At 42.7% G+C, this 22,860-nt stretch overlaps 1 protein-coding gene across 1 annotated transcript in view; it reads right to left on the reverse strand.

Moving 5' to 3' along the window:
* Positions 1–22,648, reverse strand: part of MINDY4 (MINDY lysine 48 deubiquitinase 4) — a 66,354-nt gene extending 43,706 nt beyond the window's left edge. Inside the window, 9 exon segments of the mRNA XM_068146411.1 lie at positions 1,492–1,526; positions 2,401–2,495; positions 3,543–3,596; positions 8,630–8,804; positions 9,096–9,279; positions 9,389–9,617; positions 10,296–10,415; positions 11,011–11,070; positions 22,550–22,648. Of these exon segments, the coding sequence (XP_068002512.1) occupies positions 1,492–1,526; positions 2,401–2,495; positions 3,543–3,596; positions 8,630–8,804; positions 9,096–9,279; positions 9,389–9,617; positions 10,296–10,415; positions 11,011–11,070; positions 22,550–22,648 (1,051 nt within the window).
* Between the last annotated feature and the right edge of the window lie 212 nt (positions 22,649–22,860).

Genomic DNA, 22,860 nt, shown 5'->3' on the forward strand with positions numbered 1-22,860 from the left:
ACTGATTCCAAAAAGATCCAAGCCTGGGATGCAAAGTGCTTTGAATTCTCAAGGTACAAGGAAATTCCCATCAAGCTGAGGAAAGTGCTGACTTCAAAGATTGATGTAGGGTGTTTTCTGGTTAAGTGGGGTATTTCTGCAGGTGTAGGTTCCCCCCTTCATTTTCTCAAAAGACTGTCAGGACATTGATTGCAATTTCCATTTTGGCAGATGGTCACTGTTCCAGCAAAATTTATTGTACACGCAAAACCATACAGCTAGAATACTTAGGAAGGGGGAAGTCGTCCATCACGGCAGAAAAATGGGACAGGAAGAAAATATGTCTCAGGGTAAACATACCATACAGTGCTTTCTCTAAATATTTGGATGTTCCTATCTGACCTTGGTGCACTGCAGAAAGACAGATTTACGTAGAGCAGTTGAAGCCACAGAGAAAGCACTGCTCAGCACAACAATGCCTGTAGGTTCCATCACTTCCTATTTACACTGCCTCACAGAATTAACCAGGTTGGAAAAGACCTTCGAGATCATTAAGTCCAACCTATCACCCAACACCACCTAATCAACTAAACCATGTCACTAAGTGCCTCATCCAGTCTTACTTTAAATACTTCCAATGATGGTGATTCCACCACCTCCCAGGACAGATCACTCCAATGGCAAATTACTCTTTCTGTGAAGAACTTCCTCCTAACATCCAGCCTAAACTGCAAAATTGTTTTAGAATCATAGAATTGTTGGAGTTGGAGGGGACCTCAAGGATCATCCAGTTCCAACCCCCCTGCCACGGGGACACCTCACACTACATCAGGTTGCCCAGAGTCACATCCATCCTGGCCTTAAAAGCCTCCAGGGATGAGGCTTCCACCACCTCCCTGAGCAACCTGTGCCAGTGTCTCACCACCCTCATGGGGAAGGATTTCTTCCTAACATCCTCCAATCTGAATCTATCCGTTTCTAGTTTGTTTGTTTGGTTTTTTTCCATTCCCCCCCTAGTCCTATCATTACCTGACAGCCTAAAAGTCCCTCACCTGCCCCATTTTCCCCCATTTTCCCCTCAAACCCAGAGCACCTGGGCTTTATTGGAGTCTCCTCCCACCCCAGGTGTGGCCACTTGGCCCTCCCCACCCACTCCCCTATTTAATCCCCCACAGGAAAGGCAGCAACTCTAAGCTGAGCCCATTTGGGCTGAGGATCCTCCTCTCATCACTGGTGAGTACCCGTGGTGCTCACTGGGTGTTGGTGGTGGTGACAACAAAGGCCGGGGGGCCTGGTGGCCCCCTGGCTGTTAGGGCTATGATCAATGACTCCTCCAATATCATCCACAGATACTGGCTGGGTCTCCTTAGTGGGGCTGAGCTCCATTGTGTTGTACCTTGGCTGGTGAGGGTCTTGCCCCCAGCTCTGGGATGGGTGCACAAATGGTGGTGGGGGAGCAGGAACTGTTTAGTCATTTGGTATGATTCTAATTACACTATTTTTTACCTGGAAGCCCCTTGAGTCTGCTCTCATCATTCAAGCAATCTCTGTTTTTGTGCCTCATTTACAGACTATTTCTTCCCCCTCACTGCTTTATTTCAGAAATGAGGAAAGAAAGGATGGAATAAAACCCAAAAAGCAATAAAGCATTCACTGGCAAATGCATTCACTTATCAATCGACTCTGAAGAGGAAGCCTTCAGGAAGAGGGGCAGGTTGGAAAGTGAAAATCACTTCTTATGAATCACAAGACAAGTTGCATAAAGAACACATAGAAAGAGTGCATCTTCTCTGTTGTGGTTATGTTTCATGGTGGTAAATTCACAGCAGGTCAAACAAACAAAGGGGCTTAAAAAATGAGCGCTGATCAGTCAGTTCCTTTAGGACACTATGTAAAGCACTGGGAAGGGCTCCCAGACTTCCAACACCCAATCACTTACAATCAGGGGAGGTGAATACCACCCTCTGTTGTGTTTCTCCTACATCAAGTACTCACTCTATCTGGGTTTGGCCTTCAATCTTTAGGTCATTTAATTTTAAGGAAGTGGAATTTTCATGGCCTTCTGTTTCCTGTCAGAAACCCCAGATTTTTAACAGTCCAAACCACTGTAACATGACAAATTCTAGCAAAATACATCTCCCTGAAAGATAGTATCATATGCTAAATTGGAAGAAAAGAAAAACTTAGTGAGGAGTGAGATAGTTCTCTATCTTCTTATAAAAATGAAAGAAAGATGCCTATAGGTAACAGCCTCTTGGTGAGCACACACACTGCAACGAGCGATTTTTTACCTCCTGGGAAAGTAACCACAGGGAGGAAAAAAACCACATAGGGGGAGGAAAAATTCCTTGTGCTACCTGCTGGCAATTGAGTGTTTTTAAGGAGCAGGTAATTTCTGATGCTGCTTCCTAGTCTGCTTACCCCAGTGCTTGTATGGAGGCACAGTGAAAGGAAATGTTGTGAAGCTCTCCCAGCGAAACAGGATGTTCTTGTTTTATGCGAGATCTAGAACCCACCTATGTTTGAATGAACAGGGGAAATTCTCAATTGACTGAATGCTTTATGAGCAATGGGCTGGACCTTCCCAGTTTTACATCCTCTCCAAAAATAAAGAAATGGTAGAGAAGCCATTTGTCACTTCCAGTAATTGCAAAGTGCTTCTTCCTATGGGGTGCTGGAAAAATACTAAAAGGGCAAATGGCAGCACACACAGATGTTGTGTCAAAGGCTCTAATGCCATAAATCCACTGGCACACAAAGTCCCAATAGTTCACTACTTTAATTTTAGGTTCTCTTTTCTGGTCCAAGCATTATGTTATAAAAGATGTTATGCAACTCCAGAGACTTGAAGGTTTTCACTACTGAGTGACTTGGCAGCTACAATCTGTAGATGTAGCTACTTCAATCCATATTCCCAAAACAAAACCCCAGTTTGTTTGACAATCATTCTTCTGATTGCTAATTGCAAGAGTCAGATAAAGGCTTATTCCCCAGCTGGCAGTTGAGCACACCCCAGGAGGGTTTGGTCTGCCTCTCAGGGAGGGCACAGTCTGCACTATTCTTACTGTGCTTCCTGCCTACAAAGCTACGCTGGGGCACTGACGAAAGCCTGAGACAAACCATCTGCCTCCTCGTGTGGCTGAAGGACAACGCCTGGTGCCACGCACAGATCACAAATAGACAAAGATGGAAGGAAACATACAAAGGTAATTGAGCATTAGGCTGCCCCAGCTCTGCATTCCTTTCCATTCTTTTATCTGAAATGCTGCACTCTGACTAAACGCCTGCTTCCTAGATATGCCACCATTGCCCAATACATCCTCTTCCTCTCACAGTGGGAAAACTGAATGAATTCCTCAGCCATTGCTCACACAGACTCCATGTCACTGAGTGCACTGGCATATACTGAAATTGGAGTTTTCTGACTGGTTTTTAACAGGCTCTAGTTTACAGTAATAGGGCCATCTGAGCTCAGATCTCATTTCACAGAACAAGGCCATTGAGGTGATGAGTACTTTTAGGAACTGCCCAACATCTCAGAAGACCAAAACTTTATTACTTACCAAAATGCTAGGTGTTAGCTTAGACAAAGCAATCTCATCTGACACATTGATTGTCTACAGAAAAGAGAAATATTACAGCCCACTGGGCAAAGAGCACAGAATTCACTATTCCTAGAAAACCTATTTCTACTCCAAAATGCACAGTAGGAAAGACTGGAGCCAGTCATAACTGTTGGGTAAATAATGTCCTTTACATAACTTTGCTGTATGTACTTTACATAACTATTTTTCCTTTGAGTTGGAAATTCAATTTTATTTAAAAGTATAATTAAAACTGGAATGTTCATTAGCATTCTTTATGTGATCTGGCATTCATCTATCAGCCTTCATTAGGCCCAGGCTTTTCCTGTTTCAGAGGTAGCTCATGTTTAAAAGAAGGCAGCTGCTTTGGCTCTCTTATTTCTGTCATGTATTCAGAATCACAGAATGGACGAGGTTGGAAAGGACCTCTGCAGCTCACCTTCTCCAACCCTCTGCTCTGCAGTCACCCACAGCAAATTTCTCAAGGCCATATCCAGTCATATTCTGAGTATCTCCAAGGACTAAAACCCCACAAACTCCCTAAGCATCCTGTTTTGGGATTTGCACACTGAAACATCACCTCTGTCAGTGTAGCCCAGAAACCTCCTGGATTACCTGTGCTCTGCTCTGTGGCTTACACTGATGGAGGGAACATCAAACCCTGCTCTGAACTTGCTCAGAAACTCATGGCCAGCATTCTCTGCCAATGTTCTAATGTGAAGCAGCACTGTTGGTGGCCAGGAATGATGCAGGATAAAAATGTGTGAGGATTTTGGCAGTTGCAGACATTCCATCATGTAAAACTGACAGGTGTAGGCTTAGTCCTCACATAGAAAATCAGGTTGTTTATCCCTATTAGTAAAAAAAATACATGAATATTAATCTTTTAAGGACTGCAACACCATAACCATAAAATACCATTTTTAAAGTCTCACTAATCTAAAAGAATACAAATAATCTGCATGTATTTTTAAAGGACTTAAAGGAATACTTTGAGGATGATTAGTATTTTGTTTTCCCTTAGGATCTCCTAGCTTCATAAAAATTAATTTTCAAGGCCTTGTTGTTGGAGCATATGAAAAGGAAAAGCCTGACTTTTCAGTAATCCAATGAGTTCACCTAGAATGGCCTCTGTTCAGGATGGTGGTGGTGGTTCAGCAAGCAAAATGAAGCCATTTATTCCTTGTCAGTCTGAAATAAAAGTGCAGGGGGTTGAATGGAAGTACCTTTTCTGTAGGAATATGTATTCCCTTACCACAGATCATAGTATCATAGTATCAGTCAGGGTTGGAAGGGACCACAAGGATCATCTAGTCCCAACCCCCCTGCCATGGGCAGGGACACCCCACTCTAGATCAGTACCACAATACAGAGCAGCCCAGGCTACACAGAATGTAAATGGGTACAAGAAAGAAGCTAAGTGCCATGTTTTAAACTTCAGGAGCAGTTTAGAACGATAGAATTGTTAGGGTTGGAAGGGACCTCAAGGATCGTCTGGTTCCAACCCCCCTGCCATGGGCAGGGACACCTCACACTACAGCAGGTTGCTCACAGCCACATCCAGTTTGTGATTTTCTAGAAGTCAACTGTGTCCTAATACTGGGATCCTGAATCCTGTTCCCCCCACTCATAACTGTATCATCCTGTGGCTAGCAGAGACACTACAAACACCAGTTAGGGCCAGAAACAACAAACAGGAACCAGCATCAAGTTTACAGCCAGCTTCCCATGGGCCACCAGCAGTTGTGTAGAGCATCCCAGTTTGGTCACTGGCTGGAGCAGGCTGGTACTCTGTATGGAACACACACTTGGCTCTGCCCTCTGCCTCATGATTAGATTGGCTTCACAATTACACTATAAAACACACCAAAATGCTGAGGAGACATTTTTGCCTTATATTGAAAGTAAGGCCTATGCCTGTGACAAACTGCAGTGACAAATGTCCTTGTGATTTTATAGTACTGAGAATCCCACTATGAGCAGCACCTGACTTTTTTACCCCTGTATTAGCGAGAGCCACAGCGTGACAAAGTCAAAGCAGCAGTTAAATACATGGAAAAAAAGTATAAAATAAATCAATAAACCCTAATAGAAAAAAATTGACAGCGTAATTTCAAAGCAGGAAAGACAAAAATAAAATCAGGCAACATGAGCCTTAGACAAAAAAATGCCTAAAGGAACATGAACAACACTAGAAGTAGTTTAACAGAGGGAATCACACAGCAAGTAACAGAAAGATCAGGTGGAAATCCATTTCAGCTATGGATTACTGGGAAGAAAAAGGGGAATGCAAGATGAATATAATGGGCTCCTAGACACTGGAATATATTCTCTGGGAAAAGGCCTCACTTGTGTCATTTATGACTGAACTAGACAGAATCCTGGCAAAAAAATACTTCAGCAAATATATATATGCATATATATAGAGTAACGAATAATCTGTCATAGAAACATAGACACATAGAAATAAATGACCTTAAAAGGTCTTTTCCATCTGTAATTTCTAAGATTCTGTGAAACATGAGTAATGTTCCACTAAGGAATTTGGTATCTATGGCAATTCACTAACCCTACTTTATTTGTGTTAGGACACAGAGCACTGCTACAAAAAGGCTCATTACCAAATGATGAGTGGTATTTTTGGGAACCACCAAAGAGTGCCCAGCTGAGGTGAACTCAGTTGAGAGACTACTGCAGGAAGAGAAATTCTGGCTCTAAACTGACTGGCACTTGCTTTCCCGGTGGTGAGGTGCATCAGGGATACTTAGGTTTTGGCTGGAAAGGCGTTTGAAGCCAAACTACACAGTCATAAAACAGCCCCTACTGTCTGAAATATCCATCTGTACTGGCACACTTTTGAAAGGAAACCACTAGCTCACATTCAGTTTGAAGCCAAGCTTGATGGCAAAGCAAAGGAGGCTATGGCAGATGCAATTAGAACTGGCTGAGTGACTTTTCACAATGAAAGGATGAGTGGAGAATCAGTTACCTTCCCTGCACCCAAAACTGTATTACAGATCTCTGTCTTTGGACAGTGGAATCCACTGCTGCATCCTGCTCACTAATGGCAGGAGGAAATTTTTGTTCTCATGTAACAACATTCCTCTTTTTTTTTGCCTTTCTGAGAGCCATTCCCTTTTAGTCTCTATGAAATTGGCAAAATGTCTTTAACTTCAGGTTCTGAGTACATCCTTTTGCTCCTTTGATTCCAGTTTTAAACTTTTGCCTCCTTCCATTGCTCTTGACCCCTCACTACAGGAAAAACATTGAGCTGTCGGAGTGTGTGCAGGTAATTGCAACCACGCTGGTGAAGGGTCTAGAGAACAAGTCTTAGGAGGAGTGACTGAAGGAACTGGTATTGTTTAATCTGGAGGAACTGGGATTGTTTAATCTGGAGAAGGCTGAGGGGAGATGCCATTGCTCTCTACAACCACCTAAAAGAAGACTGTAGTGAGGTTGGGGTCAGTGTCTTCTCCCTAGTATCAGGTGATAGAACAAGAATAAATGACCTGGAATTGTACCAGGGGAGGTTTAGATTGGCTATTAAGAAAAATTTCTTTACTGAAAGAGGCATTAGAACAGGCTGCCCAGGGAGGTGGTGGAGTCACAGTCCCTGGAGGTGTTTAAGAAATGTGTAGACATGGCACTTGGGAACATGGTTTAAGGTGGTGTTAGGTAGACAGTAGGACTTGTTGATCTTAGAGGACTTTTCCAACCAAAACAATTTTATGATGATTCTGTGCTATTTTGCTTGGAAATGGAAGAGATAGGCTGTTGGTTTTATACATGAAAAACAGAAGCTCAAACATCACAGTATCTCCTTCTTCATCTTCTTAACCACCAGAAGTGAAACTGAGGTCTACAGATATCATCTGCCCACCTAATTCAGCATAAGGTAGTTCCACAACACTGCAGAACTGCCCAGTTAGAATGCAGCTGGCCAGCTGAGACTTACTCATTTAGAAACTACTCAGCTGAGAACTGGAGGATTTCCACATCACTACCACACCTTACATAGATAGAATTAAGGTGCATGGAAAACTAGGAGAGCACTTCAACTTCAGAGGCTGCATAAGCAACAACTGCAGCATGTCTCTGTAGCTGAAAGAAAAGCTGTTTCTCAGCTGCTCTGAAGTGGATTTCCTTGCTTTTCCCTAATTTTGTTTGCCCAAGTTGTGGAACACGAGGCAATCTTGACCTTCTAATGCCATTTGGCCTTCCCAAATAACTCATTACTTGCCATAATTTCTCTGGAAAAGCAACAGAAAAAAAGAATATCCCAAATCCTGGCCATCAACTTTGACAGCACTTTTCAGTTTGGTTGGTTGGTTGTTTTTTTTTCATTCCTAAAGATCATGAATTTCCTGAGGTAGCAAACTCCACCTCTGTACTGTTAGTCTCCATTTGATTGCTTCACTAACTTGTTTCCAGTTTCCTAAAAAGAAACAAGGAACTGCATCAATGGTAATGCAGTAAGTGATACAGAAGTCTTGCAAGAGCTAAGCCTTATATTCTGACTGGTGTTTGTTTGGATTCTTACTGCCAGCCTCTTTTACCTTCCAGCCTTACTTTCACTTAACTTCAGGAGTATCAGCAGTCCTGATGATTTTAGTGAGTTTTCAGCAGCTCAGAGCTCAGCACGAATTCAAACGCTCTGCTGGCTGTAATGCAAGTCATACAGCAGAACATCCTCGTTTTGCTTTGGAAACGGATGACCTGGACTCTGCTTAGGAAATAGCTCCCTCTTCTGTTCCCGCTGAAACCAAGCCAGTCCTCTGAAGAGAGAAAACTTTCAAACCACTTCCTCCAGCAACGAAGCACAGTACTACAGTGCATTGCACAAAACCGTGCACGGAGGCAGCCCTCTTTCAGCCCAACTTCTCCTTTCCTGCTCACTCCACAGTTGCTGTGTAAGGTTAGGAAATGTCAGAACATCCAACTATAGCTAAGTGAAATTAGTACAAGAGAAGACACTTCTTGGTCTGACACAGTCTTCTCAGAGAGTTTTGCACAGTCCAAGGTGTCTTTGACACTCATAAATCACGTACTATATATTAATTGATTACCAAATAGGCACACAGCAGTTTGGCCACAGAGTCATCTGTGTTTTTGAGGATTCTTCTTAGTTTTTCAGAGGCTGAAGTGTAATGCAAGCTTGACAGAGTCTTTGATAGGAACTCCATGTTTACTTGCAAAGAAGATCCTTTGCTTTCTTGCAAATTGTTACTTGAGACACCATATCTACAAGGAAGAAAAACAGCAACACTTTCTTTTGCATATGTAAACTGGAGGGACAACAAGCAGTCTCTGGGAGCTGGAAATCTTGGGATTTCTGTCAGTCGCTTTCCCTTCATCGACAGGCCCTGCTCCTTTTAATTCAGCCCAGGATGCTGTCAGCTGCCTTTGCTGCCATGGCACGCTGCTGGCTGGTGTTCAGCTTGCTGACTAGCAAGACCTCCGCATCCTTTTCCACAGACTATTCCAAATAACCACTGCCTCCTTCAGGCACTCAGAAAGGTGTTCCAGGAGGACTCTGTGGGACTGGTAATGGCGGCGGTCACTGGAATTACAGTCAGCGTGGCCGCGGTCGGGAGGATCTCTCTCTGAGTCAAAATTCCTGGCTCTTTCCCAAGATCTGTCTCTTGGGTTGCTCTTGTTGTTGAGAGTCCAGTAGAGTTGAGAGTCCCAAAAATATCCACAAAATTCCTCCTAGAAGCTTAATTTTGGGGTTGTACTCAACTCAGGAACCCAAGGATAAATGTAGCTGCAAGTATAAATGATAAAGCTTTTAACATTCTCTTAGTTACTTTAAAAAATCAATATACAGGGCAAAGAAATAAAATCATACTTGTTTCGAGTTCCACTTTCACTGAGTGTAACAGCACTCCTACGTACATGGTCTTCATCTGAGAAGTCAGCTGTATGAGATGTTGAGCTCTTACTTTGAGGAGCTGACAAAGCAAAACGTGAAGTGATGCTTCTGGAAGTCCCATGGTGCACAAGGAAGTAATTGGTCATAATTTCAAGGAGTGTTTCCAGCAGTTTCTTCTGTGCCTATTGCAATAAAAAATAAAGGTCTTGGTGACTGCTGAAACTCTTTTAGTCTTGCTGCAGCCTCAGATAGGATCTTCTTTTTGCACTGTGCAGGAGCTGACATGTCAACAATTTTCTAGAGTTGGCTGCTTTTGTATCTACCTAGATGTGACTCTGCTGACAATCCAGGAAGCTGGAAGATACCAGCTAGACTGTAAAGAACTTGAAGGTGTTGCTGTGTTAAATCAAGTAGGCATGACACAGACAAAACAACCTGTTAGGGTCATTCCTTATTCTCATTTTAGCTAAACATTGCAAAGTATGGTACCTGTGCTAGAATACACCTTCTGTTGTCAGGTCAAGTTCAGAAGAGTGTAGCATGAAATGCAGGGATTTTTAGTACCTGACTTCAGTGTTTCTGGTTGATTTTCTCACAACGTGGTGAGAATCATGGGCTCTAAGACTCTATTTATGTGCTTGGGATAACATAAGGATAGGGCAACACTCCAGCACAGTTGTTACACTGTTTTTCAACAATATTCTGGAAGATGTGTCCTGTCTACACAAGCCTTTCATTAAACAAACAAACAAAACCCCAACAAAACACACAAGAAAAACCAAACCAAGCAGACAAGGTGGTTGCCCTAGTCCCATGGTACCTGATACCGTATTTTCAGGGAGCACAAGCTATTTCCTTACTTTGTTCTCTTTGTACAGGGAGTGCAGATGTAGGACCCTGCAAAGTTCCTTCTTGTTATTGATGCTCCTTGCAGAACATGGAAGCTCTTGGTCCATGATAGCGATGGCTTTCCTCAAACGCTGAGAAAGCAAAGTGTCAGTTTTTACACTACTTGAGACCCTACAACTTAGCAAGTAAAGTATAAAGTATAGGGTAGTCATGTAAGCTGTGTGTTCTGTTTCATCTGCAGGGCATTCCTTCCCTTTCACACCTTTAATCAGTTTTCCATTTACACAAGTCGAATTCAGAAAAGTAAGTGTCTTTCCTTTGAAAACTCTTTGCCATCAATTGAACAGCCTTGGGCCTCTCCAACTTCTGACAAGCAAACGGCAAAGAGTGAATTCTGCATCTGAAATTCTTTTGGCAAATGTTTCATGTGGTTAATGAGAAATGGGAATGAGAAACTTTTTCTTGATTTCATCTGGAGTTTGGAAGGGATGCGTGGCAGGCTCTTGCAAAACGAGGAGAAAGCTGGCTTCCGTACTCGGCGCTCAATCGGCCTTGTGGGAAATGTAGTGCAGCTATTTACCCGACAAGCTTGGTTTGGTTCGGGTCTAGGTGCTTTAAGGCTGGCAGAAGCACCACTCTCCACATCCCCTCCCAACATTCCTCAATCGCTGAGCACTTAATCTTTTCCGTGTGTCATTCTCGACGAAGAAAGTCGAGACCAGTTACCTTTCTACTAAGAAATTCTCTCACGAGTGACAAAGCCAGTTCTTCCACAAATGACTTTAGCTTCCGAGCAGGCTCTTCTTAACGTCTTTGGCACTGAAGCTCTCGCGGCGGCGGTTCACGGCTGCAGTCCCGAGGCGGCAGCAGCGCTGCGCGCAGTCTGTTCGCCGGAGCTATGTTGCTGTGGAGACAATGTCATCGGAAGCAGGGAAAACTCCTCCCCCTGGGAAGGAAGCCGATGAGAGACTTCCATGGCAAAGGGCTCTTCTCGCTTTTCGCCTTACGGTTAAAACGCCCACCTCTGCCTGTCTCACAGCCCCGGGGCTCCTCCTGAAACTGACCCAATTAACGTTTGCCTCTTTGCCAGTGCCCCAGTAAGGGTTTGCACTGCGACGCGTTCAGAAAATGCAAAGAATCGATAGGTTCAAGCTATTAAAGTGAGAAATACAACAGGCTGGGGGTTTCTGCTGATAAAGGAACTGACTGCAAGGGATTGAGATCGAATTAAGACATTCTGGGTACCCTGTGACACAGCTGGGGATGCAGATCTTCGCACTAGCTCTGATATAGCAGAAATGGTAATGCAGCAAAAGTTCAGCGCTATAGTGAATGCAGAGTTCTGCCCAAGGAGCCTCTGTCTTGGATGGATGAAGAGGGCACAGTCCATTGACCATCCTCATCTCTGCTAAATCCACAGTATTTCCCCCCAGAGTGGTGGTGCCTTTGTGATTATTTTTTTATACCCTGTGGTGGGTTGAAATTTTCCCAACATTAACTTTGCCAGACCAGCTCAGTTGGAAACAGATGGAAGCTGTCTCTGACTTGCCGGTGATATTGAGCATGATTTAAGTGGAGAGTTGATTAACAAAGTCATGTGTGTTTAGCATGAGTATAGAGCAAAGAGGAATGATCATTTCTGTCAGTCACTTTCCCTTGATTAACAGGCACTGCTCCTTTTAATACAGCCCAGGATGCTGTCAGCTGCCTTTGCTGCCAGGGCCTGCTGCTGGCTCGTGTTCAGCTTGCTATCTGTCAAGACCTCCATGTCCTTTTCCACAGACTATTCCAAGTAACCACTACCTCCTCCATGCACTCAGAAAGGTGTTCCAGGAGTTCTTGTTTCACCATTTCTGCACAAACAGAAGGAAAGATGAATAGCCTGTTCGGTGCTGGGTAAATCTTCTAGCCTTTTTTGAGGACAGGAGCAATACTTGCCTTTCATCAGTGACTGAGGAACTCCCTGGTCCCCAGCTTTTCCAAGATGATAAAGAGCAACCTTGCTATGATACCAGCCAGTTCTCAACACTCATGGGTGAAGCCCATCTCGTCCTATAGAACTGGATGAGTCAGACTCGTAGATAAACCCTGACTTCAACCCTCTCCAAGCTCACGTTCTCCTTGGAAAGAATCTCAGAGACATGTGAGACCTGGTCAGTGGCAAATGAGGCAAAGAAAAGATTGGCTACTTTAATCTTATGTGACTTTGCCATTGCAAAGTCACCTGTTCCACTGAGCGAGAGACCTACATTTTCCTTGATCAGCCTGTCATCACTAACATGAGAGAAGCAGCAGTTCTTTTAGCCACTTAAACCTTTAGAATAAACCAAACCAGGTTGGAAGAGACCTTCAAGATCATCGTGTCCAACCCATCAACCAATCCAACCCACCCAAACAGCTAACCCATGGCACCAAGCACCCCATCAAGTCTCCTCCTGAACACCTTCAATGACGGCGACTCCACCACCTCCCCGGGCAGCCCATTCCAATGGGCAATCACTCTTTCTGTATAGAACTTCTTCCTAACATCCAACCTGAACCTCCCCTGGCGCAGGTCTCCTACAAGCATGAACTGTGTGGGCTCTGGCTTTTCTAACACCACCTCTATAAAATTTGGCAGTTTCTCAATTCCTCCATTGTAACCTGTAATCTATCACAGTGCTTTAGTCATTCAGGCTTTTTGTTGTGCTCAGGAGCTCCCTTGATTGTATCATTGCTGCTCATGCGAATGAACAGCAAGTGTCCAGGGGCTGGATGAGCCTTGTCAGTCTTTCCTCAGCATGCCTGATTCAAGCCCAGGGGAAGTAGCAAATCTCCCTGGATGGGGAGGTGGTTCTTTGTCTTGTCATCTGGTTCTGGGGTTCTCCACATTAAGGTAACAGACCCCAAGGTAGGGGGTCTGGAATAATTTGGAGTCCTGGTCACAAATACTATGAGCAGCTATACTAGCCTCCTCTAGAGGAGTGGTTTGATTCTTGGCCCCTTACAGAAATGTCCTTAGAAACAGCAAGGAAATGGCCCTTTGAGACTTCATGGGAGGTCTCAGTTAATTTCCAAGCGTGTTTTATTTTAATCATCATCTAGGATTACTGATAAAAGTCAACACTCTGGTCCTTTTCTTGCTGAGAAAGTAGGTCTGACTCCTGCTAGTTACCCTCCTTGATTTTGTCACGGGACTGACATTTTGTCTACATGACATGAGTGTGGATTCCTCCCTGGAACTTCTGAGGGTCTGTGTATGTTCTTGGTCATTTGAGACCTTCGTAAGGAAGAGTATGTATTGAGAGTACAGATGTACCTGAGTTGGTTTAAAGAGGTTTTCTGGATGACATGCTAGCAGCTTGGCTGACTTGACCAGAATCTGTGGTGAACTAGAACCCTTTCTGCTTAGAGGGAAAAGAAAAATCAAATCAAAAGTACTGTATATAGCTATAATTTTACCCTGCAATTCAAATCCCTTTTCTTTCTGTCACCTGGTATAATGGCTTGATCTTTGCACGTCTGCATTATATAGATACAATTTTCTCTCCTTTGTGATTCATGCTCTCTTATTCATATGAATAATTGTCTTTCCTTGTTCTCTGTATTTTTTTTTTTCCAAGATAAATTATTTCATGCAACAGTACTTGAAATGCTACATTTTAAGCAGTAAATTAACCTTGGATGTGAGACGCAGATCAGCAACATTGTATTAGGAAAAGATTTCTATTAAATAATTGACACATTCTTTTGAAGCAGAGCTTGAGATCTTGAAGGCTGTAACACCCACTTCAATTTATAGAATTTGAGCAAAATGATGCATTTAGCTTGAACTTGGTTCTTTAGTGCAGATGCTCATTAGAGAGAACTTCATTTGAGCTCTACTATACATTGTATTTAAGAATGCAAAGCAGTGTGTGTTGGCTGTTGACTGTTCTGCAGCTGCTGCGAACAAGAATATGGGCAACTGCTGCTGGTAAGCTAGAAAAGTGTTAAAATGCTTTTAAAACTCCAGGAAGCACTGTGGTGTACTTTGCTCATAACCTGGAGGTGCTATTAGCATGTTTCCAAGCATGGATGCTCTTTTGTCATGTCCTGAATGTGATACCTTCTCAGCCTTGAGGCAATGGAGCTTATTAATGAGGAGTTATTTCAGAATACAAATACATCATGCCCATGGGCTTCTCTTTACCCCAAAACCGACTGATAACACTCATACAAGCCCAGCAACTCAGTGAGGCTTTCTAAAGAGAGTGTAATTCTGCATCTGCTCAAAATTTATTCTTTGTGTGTCTTCTGTCACTGCCAAGAAGGTCACTCATGAGCCCATAATTCTAGGATACCTTTTGGAGTGTTTCTTCTATGTGAGAGCTGTTTTAGCAGCACTGCAGGCTGTTGTCAGAGCAGCCCTTTGTAAAGGTGGATAATGTACTTTTGCCAGCAGTTTTGCTGATTCATATTTGAGGTAATGCTGCCCAGTTCTGCTGGTTTATTGCCATTACCAGTTTGGTCCAATATTTCTTGTGTAGTGAAGATGATTGACTATAAAGGGTGTCAGAGATGTGAGAATCTTCCCAAGGTTTTCTATCAGGAAAGAGCAGTGCAAGACATTCCTGGAGTGTTTTTACCACCCCTCAGGTGCTCCTAGTCCGCTTGCTTCATCAACCACTCCTGTTGAGTCCTCAGCTGGCCTCCTGCTTTTAATGATTTTACAGAACTTTGTATTGTGGAGTTGAGCATCCATTGTAAGGTGCTGTTTGAATTGTTTCCCACCTTCTTGATTTCCTGTTTACTTTCAACCTGCCATGTTGTATGGCTTTTCTGTTCTCTGCATGTGGGCAAGCTTGGCAGTTCTTTTAATTCTGACCTTTTCTTTCTGACAGCATTCTTAACTCCCTGTTGAGCCAAGCAAGAATTAATTGTTGGAGGTGTTTTGGTGTTGTGGTTTTTGTTGTTGGTTGTTTTTTTTCCCCCTTTGATTCTAATTCAGTATTCTGTATAGTTTTTAGACTGTTTATAGATTTGATTGCTCCTGCTTTGGGGGGCTCTTCATCTTTTTCTTGTCTAATAGCTTTGGGGTTACATTGTTCTGTTTCTTCTATTTCTTTTTTATCTAGTGCTTTCTTCACTCACCTGCTCTTTGCTGTAGTAACCTAATTTTGTTGTGATCACTACTAAAGAGCAGCTCTTCTGGTGATTCTGCTTGCACAAGGAACAATTTCTTCACTGAAGGGATTGTCAAGCCCTGGAACAGGCTGCCCAGGGAAGTGGTGGAGTCATCATCCCTGGAGGTGTTTAACAGACCTGTGGATGTGATTCTGAGGGACGTGGTTTAGCAACAGATTTGGTAGTGTTAAGGTAGTGGTTTGACTCAGTGATCTTAAAGGTCTAGTCCAGCCTAAGTGAAACAATTCTAAGGTAGCTTTCTGCTGTTTTCTTGAATTAAACCACCAGACTCTACTTAATCCACGTGTGGATTCTGTTTATCTTGCTATCTATCATTTAACAAGCATGTTAAATCAAAATGTTCAATAAAGCTTGTTTTAATAACTGTCTTGTTGGGGACAATTTGGATTCTTCCAGTGTGGTTTGGCTAATACTTTCTTAAGAACTTTATTGATATGGGATTGAAAAGCTCTTTCATTTTATAAAAGTGGTTTTTTTTTTTCAGCATCCTTTAGTCCCCATCACTTTAAGGAGGATTGGAAAGAATAGAGTAGAGTAGAGTAGAGTAGAGTAGAGTAGAGTAGAGTAGAGTAGAGTAGAGTAGAGTAGAATAGAATAGAATAGAATAGAATAGAATAGAATAGAATAGAATAGAATAGAATAGAATAGAATAGAATAGAATAGAATAGAATAGAAAGAATAGGTTGGAAGATGGATAGGGCTTCCAAAAAGCCTTTCTTTCTGCACAGCCTGGTAGCGGTGGCTGTTCTCTAAAGGTCTGTGCAGTTCTGCCTGTTTCAAAGAACCAAATCACAGATGCCAGATGCAGTTTGAAACACAGTAATATAAGCCCTTGTATAACTCATGAAGTGTGAGTTGTGGCATTGTTTCAGCTGCATCCATCTTTTTGTCTTGCTGCTTTGAAAAAGGAGTGCTGGTTTAATGGGAACCTCAGCTTTCTGCTACAGAGAAGGTATGAAACACAGGTAGGAATTAAATTTCCTGGAGGCACACTAAGGAAAGCAAACAATATCTACTTTCCTAATCCTGAGTTTTATAATTGCATCTGGGGCCTTGAGAGTAAGCAGCTGTGTGATTTTCAATACTGCTGTAATATTTCATAGAGGAAAAGTGATGGGTGCATTGTTCTTTCTCAGCTGTGGTTTTAGGAGACTCCTGAAGCATGCTTCACTGTTAACTACACATGTGTGTGTGTGTGTAATGACATGTGTATCTTTTGAGTAAGCTGCTGGTATTAGTTTCCTAATACCAGGTAGTCACACTCCTGTGAATACTGCATTTTAAATAGTTAAAAACTAATCTAGTCAAAAATCTCTGGGACTATTTGCCAATGCAAAATGTTAAGCAGCAGGAGTCAGAGACAATAGTCTTACCTTAATGTCTGGAAAATAGTTATACACCAATGTTCATCATTAGCCTGTTGGAAATGTGGAAGCAATACGACTTAACAGCGGGGCTGTACTTGGGGTGTTCACCCAGCATCTGCTAACAGTAGGCTTTGTTGCTCATTCTTTGCCCAACTCTTGTGAAGCTGATTGCCCTATTTTTCTTGTGTTCTCCAGGCTTTTTTCTTTCATCTTGTCTTACTGTACAACTGCCCTGGTGTCTGCTGAGATTCCTACAGAACTTTGTTGTCCCACAAGCTATAAAACAGGAGAAGAGAGAAAGCACAGAGGCCATAGATAGATGTGTTTTGTATCAGCCAGCCTCTCTTCACTGCAGTCTATTGGAGATGATTATACTTCAACCAAACTCTTGTTTCCTTCTCGTGATACACATTCTTTGTTTGCTGGAGCAGTTGTGTAGGCATAGAAGTATTCCTGAGTCCATACTGCCAGGGAAACGAGCTCCTCTGCCTTGATGCTGGTCCCCAAATGGTGCCTCTGATCACCTCTGGAATTTGGCCATCTCTTACATGACTCTCTCTTCATCATATGTGAAATCCAGCCATGCTTCTCGGGTATGATTTTCCTCAGCAGTTTCTAAATGTTGTGTCCAGTAGTTTTTCTGGTCTGTTCACTTAAACAGACTTCAATGTAGTTCTCAGTGATCTACTTAACAGAAGCACTGTAAGTTTGGTGGATCGCATGGGTATTTTTCTACAATAGAATAGAATAAACCAGGTTGGAAGAGACCTTCAAGATCATCACGTCCAACCTATCATCCAACACCACCTAATCAATTAAACCATGCAACCAAGCACGCTATCAAGTCTCCTCCTGAACACCTCCAGTGATGGCGACTCCACCACCTCCTTGGGCAGCCCATTCCAATGGGCAATCACTCTCTCTGTGTAGAACTTCCTCCTAACCTCCAGCCTAAATGTCCCCTGGCACAACCTGAGACTGTGTCCTCTTGTTCTGGTGATGGTTACCTGGGAGAAGAGACCAACCCAGTGTTCTACCTCTTAAAGACCCAGAGAAATCAATACACTTTGTTGGAAGATTTCACTGCTTCTAAATTATCTCTTGTGACAGCAGTGTGACTGTGTGGAAAATCAAAAGTGTATCTTGTTGTTTAACTGAGGAATTGGCACTGTTGTCGGGAAAACAATTAATTCAAGTCCAGTAGTAAACAAGAATGTGTTTTGGCACATAGGCTGAGAGATGAATAAAATGCAGAATTACAGGAAGCAAAGATATGCTCTGACTGCCAAGACAGTTTTCAAATATCCTTTCCCTCTTCTAAGATGTTTTTCCCTTCAGATATAACATTTCCCATTCAGACACAACATTTGTTTAATGCAAGAACGTGAATCACAAGAATACAGGAGATGTTTCAGATGTTTCAATGCTTATCATTGTCAGCAAAGTAAACTCTTGCCTTGACTCTATGACACTTTTGCTTGTTTTTATGGGTTCTGTAGGACTGCCTCTCCAGATTAACTTTAACTCCTTATCTTCCTCTAAAACCTTTACCGTTGAGCAGTCACTTCTTGCAGAATCCAGTTGTTCAGACTGAGATATAAATAAGAGATTTTTGGTTGAGATTGAGATCATCTTTCATTCTTGTTTTATTTTTCCTTTTCTTTGGGAGAGGTTATTAGGAAAGAGTTAAGAAGATCAAGCAACCAGAAGGCTCTGCCTTAGCAACTTTTGAGACACCTTTAAGGCTGTTCTGAATAAGCAGATGTTCTCTCCTTCCTATACTTTTGCCCTCAGATTTCTCTGTCTATTTCAGGCTTTCCCTCCTGCTCTGTGTTTGCAGTGATTTTTTTGTCTTCAGGTATGAGTTGATCACTGTCACCTCACACTAAAATGTTGCTGTTTTGTATCTTTTATACACAGTGACACTGATGTATTGCCACAGTTAAGAAGTCCTGGTGTCATCCTGTTGTCCCTTTTTCTAAGGGAAAATATCATGGAATCATTTTGGTTGGAAAAGACCTTTGGTAACCCAGTAGTGCTAATTCCACCACTGAACCACGTTTCTCAGCACCACATCTATATGTCTTTTAAATACCTCCATGGATAAGGACTCCATCAGTTCCCTGGGCAGCCTGAGACATCTCCCATACACTTACAGAACATTTTGTCTGCCTCTTCAGCCTTGCTGGGTAATCTATAACAGACTCCCACTATGAATATCTGCATTATTGGCCTTTCCCTTGAATTTTTTTGCCCATAAACACTCAATCTTTTTGTCACCATTATTAAGCTCTAGACAATTAAAATGCTCCCTGGAATACCAAGGCTACCCCACATGACTAATAGCTGCACGCCTTTGGAGCGCAGTTTTGTCTCAGGGAAATCACAGTGTTCCCCCTCCACCTCTGCAGGGCAGCTGTTTGAGAACAATGCTCCCCATGCTGCAAAACACTCTTCTCTTCCCCTAAAATGTACAACCAGCTTCTAATTATTAAAGAATGTAGCTGCTGTGGTGCTGCTCACTTTTTGTTTTCCTCTCAACAGTAAGCAAACTGCAGAGGGTTTTGCTTCTGTCCTTGAAAAGCTTTTCCTGGTGTAGTTTTCAAAGGCTAGATGTCTCCTTCCTTTCCTTTTCTCCCACAGCTTGCAGCCCACTGCACACTTCTGTTGAAACTAAAGTGTGTGCCATCCCACTGCTCATCACACTTTCTGTCATCCTCTTCCTAGGCAGACTGAAGAGAGTCACTTTGCCCATTTGCAGGTGATAAGCATTGATTTGCAGAAACCCTCTGCTTGTTTATTTTCATTTCAAAGCTGGAGCGCATCATCATTAACAGCATCAACCTATGCTTGGAATTTATTGCTTTATTGGGAAATTAAAATTACAAGGGCAGGAAGAGGAGTTAAAATCAGACAGGCAGCACGTAGCTGCATGCAGACTGTGTATGTAAATGGGCTTGCTTCTGAAAACCAGGTCATGAATGAATTGGGAATTTCTTACAAATCCCATGTGAAATGCTTCAGATTTTTAGCTGGTGCTTTTTCTTCTTCTTCTCTCTTCTTTCTTTTGTCTTACATGATGTTGTAGAGTAAAATTTTAACTAGCAATTTACTAGGGGGCTTGGACTAGATGACCTTTGGAGGACCCTTCCAACCCAAACCATTCTGTGATTTATAAGTACTGAAGTACTTGGTAGTCTGCAAAATAAGCAGTAATTCACTGATTTGACCTTAACTGATCAACTGACTTCAAAATGCAGATCACTATATTTGAGTATGCCTAATGTCTTGTAAGATCAGAGATCCAGATGAGTAAGCATTTGTTGAATAGTATCACAGAGTTTAGACCAGTAAGTTTTGGCTCTAATATGGAAAAGGCAGAGCAGCAACACGGTTTATGAAAATGCTGAGTGTAACAGGAAGGACTTTTTCGTTCTTCACTGCAGTCTTACTTTGAAACACTAGGGTGAGCTCATGGTTCATGGTTTCTTCTTTTCCAGATGCTTGTTTGGAGAGCTGAGCCTCCTCATCTTCTTCTAGCCATAAATAAAAGATAAACTTCAAACTAAATATTACCTTATACTCTAGATTTCCACTTCTTTTTTTTTCTTTTTTTCTCTAATTGAAGTTGAAACAAAATTTAATATGGGATTTGAATGATATTCCCAAGAATGAATTAGCAAAACTCTTTATTTCTTTACAGGTCCTCTTCTTCTGCTTATCCAAACCCTTATATTTTTTTGGCCAGTAACAGTTGCACGTGTTTCAAACCCCATTTAAGTGTTAAGAAGGACATTGAAACACTTGAACGTGTCCAGAGAAGGGCAACAAGGCTGGGGAGAGGCCTTGAACACAAGCCCTAAGAGGAGAGGCTGAGGGAGCTGGGATTGTTTAGCCTGGAGAAGAGGAGGCTCAGGGGACACCTTATTGCCCTCTACAACTACCTGAAAGGTGGTTGTAGCCAGGTGGGGGTTGGTCTCTTCTCCCAGGCAACCAGCACCAGAACAAGGGGACACAGTCTCAAGCTGTGCCAGGGGAGGTTTAGACTCGAGGTGAGGAGAAAGTTCTTCACCGAGTGAGTCGTTCGTCATTGGGAAGTGCTGCCCAGGGAGGTGGTGGAGTCACCGTCCCTGGAGGCATTCAAGAGGGGATTGGACGTGGCACTTGGTGCCATGGTCTAGTCATGGGGTCTGTGTTGATAGGTTGGACTCGATGATCCTTGAGGTCATTTCCAACCTTAGTTATACCGTGATACTGTGATTTAGCATAGACTTTTTTATTCTCCTCTGCCCACCCCTCTCTGAGAGCAGCACAGTGTAACACTAGAATTGTTATCATGCATTTTTGGGATATTTTCACTGTCATAGTGGTCCCAACTATTCTAAATTTCCGTTGTGGCATTCGGGAGCATTTGGGTAAATGAACCGCAAACAGTAGTAGCATTTCCGTTCTGTTGACTGGATGAGCAGCTCTGGCATGAATAACATACTTGTGTGTGTACAGACAGCATCTCTGGAGCCTCAAATATGCACCCTTGAGATCTTGAAACTTATTTCATAGGAGTATTTTTTGCTAAAAAAGAAAAAGGAATGCTTGGGTATTTGCTGAGAGCCAATACAAGGGGATGGCTGTCCCAGGCTTCTGCAGGAATTCAAGCCCTGTTGCATTTGGTTACGCTAATTTGGATTGCTTCCAGTCCAGCAGTTTACAAACATGCCTAGATTTTTTTTAGCCAGACTGCATGAAAAATGAAGTTTATTGAGATCTGCAGAAATGACACAATAATTGAAAATGTTTAATGGCCAAAGTTAGCCACAGGTTTGCAGGCATTTACCTTGAGTCGTGTGTATGCCGGTATTAAGAACAATCGTGGTTTCTGTGGCTGCTGTCCTGGCTGGATTTTCATCCCTCAGCACTGCTGCCACCAAATACAAGGCAGCTGCACTGTGTATTTGCACCACAGCCCTCGATTATGGCAAGCTCCCAAATGGCCTTGTTAAACGTGTTTGACACAGAATTGGATAACTGATCTAGACCCTACTGCAGGCCCTGGAGTCCAGCTTTTGGGAATAATTCCATAATCTGGATTACTAACTGGATCTCAGGATCTCAGGTAGTGGTAGGACTAGGGGGAATGGAATGAAGCTGGAGGTGGGGAGATTCAGGCTAGATGTGAGGAGGAGGTTCTTCCCCATGAGAGTGGTGAAGCCCTGGAATGGGTTGTCCAGGGAGGTGGTTGGGGCCCCGTCCCTGGAGGTGTTTAAGAGCAGGCTGGATGAGGCTCTGGCCAGGCTGATCTAGTGTGGGGTGTCCCTGCCCATGGCAGGGGGGTTGGAACTAGATGATCCTTGTGGTCCCTTCCAACCCTGAATGATACTATGATACTATGAATGATACTATGATACTATGGATAAAATCCTGATTTTTATTGTTTTTTTAAGACTAAATGTATCCAGGCTATTTCAAAAGGAGCTGTAAGAAAATCCACAGTGAACAGATCTGGCAAAAACCTTATTTCTACTCTTATCTATACTTTTACTGGCACCATAGACCTCACTTTGGCTGGATTTTCCTCTTATACTAACAGCAGTTCTGATAGTGGGGAAATCTGTCCTTGTCTAAAAGATCTGAAAAACAAAGAATCACATAAATGAAGTAAGGAAGGACTTAAATGAAGTCCATGAATGGAAGGTGCTTTGAGTTGGAGAAGTTATATCTCATGCATATCTCACATGCATCAGCTTGGCTCCCACAGGTTCTTGCTGCACAAGTGAGCCTCCAAAGGAGGTGATTACTTTGGATGCTACCATTTCACCATTTGCTTTCTCCATGGTTTCTCTGAGACTGAGGGAGAAATCCTGATGCATCTTTAGCTTTCAACAACAGAGGCTTCAGGAAACTGGGTTGTAAATGCAGGAAATCAGAGTATAATACTCTGTACTCGCTTCCAAAGAGATGTTTATAGTTGGTTTATTTTCTCTGATTTTTTGTGGATGTCCTCAAAGTTTAATCCTGTATTTACTGAGACCTCAACCCTCCTTAT

This window comes from Melanerpes formicivorus, unplaced genomic scaffold (genome assembly GCF_026170545.1).
Source record: "Melanerpes formicivorus ecotype bairdi unplaced genomic scaffold, bMelFor1.0.p_v2 SCAF_13, whole genome shotgun sequence".
NCBI classification, from domain to species: Eukaryota; Metazoa; Chordata; class Aves; order Piciformes; family Picidae; genus Melanerpes; species Melanerpes formicivorus.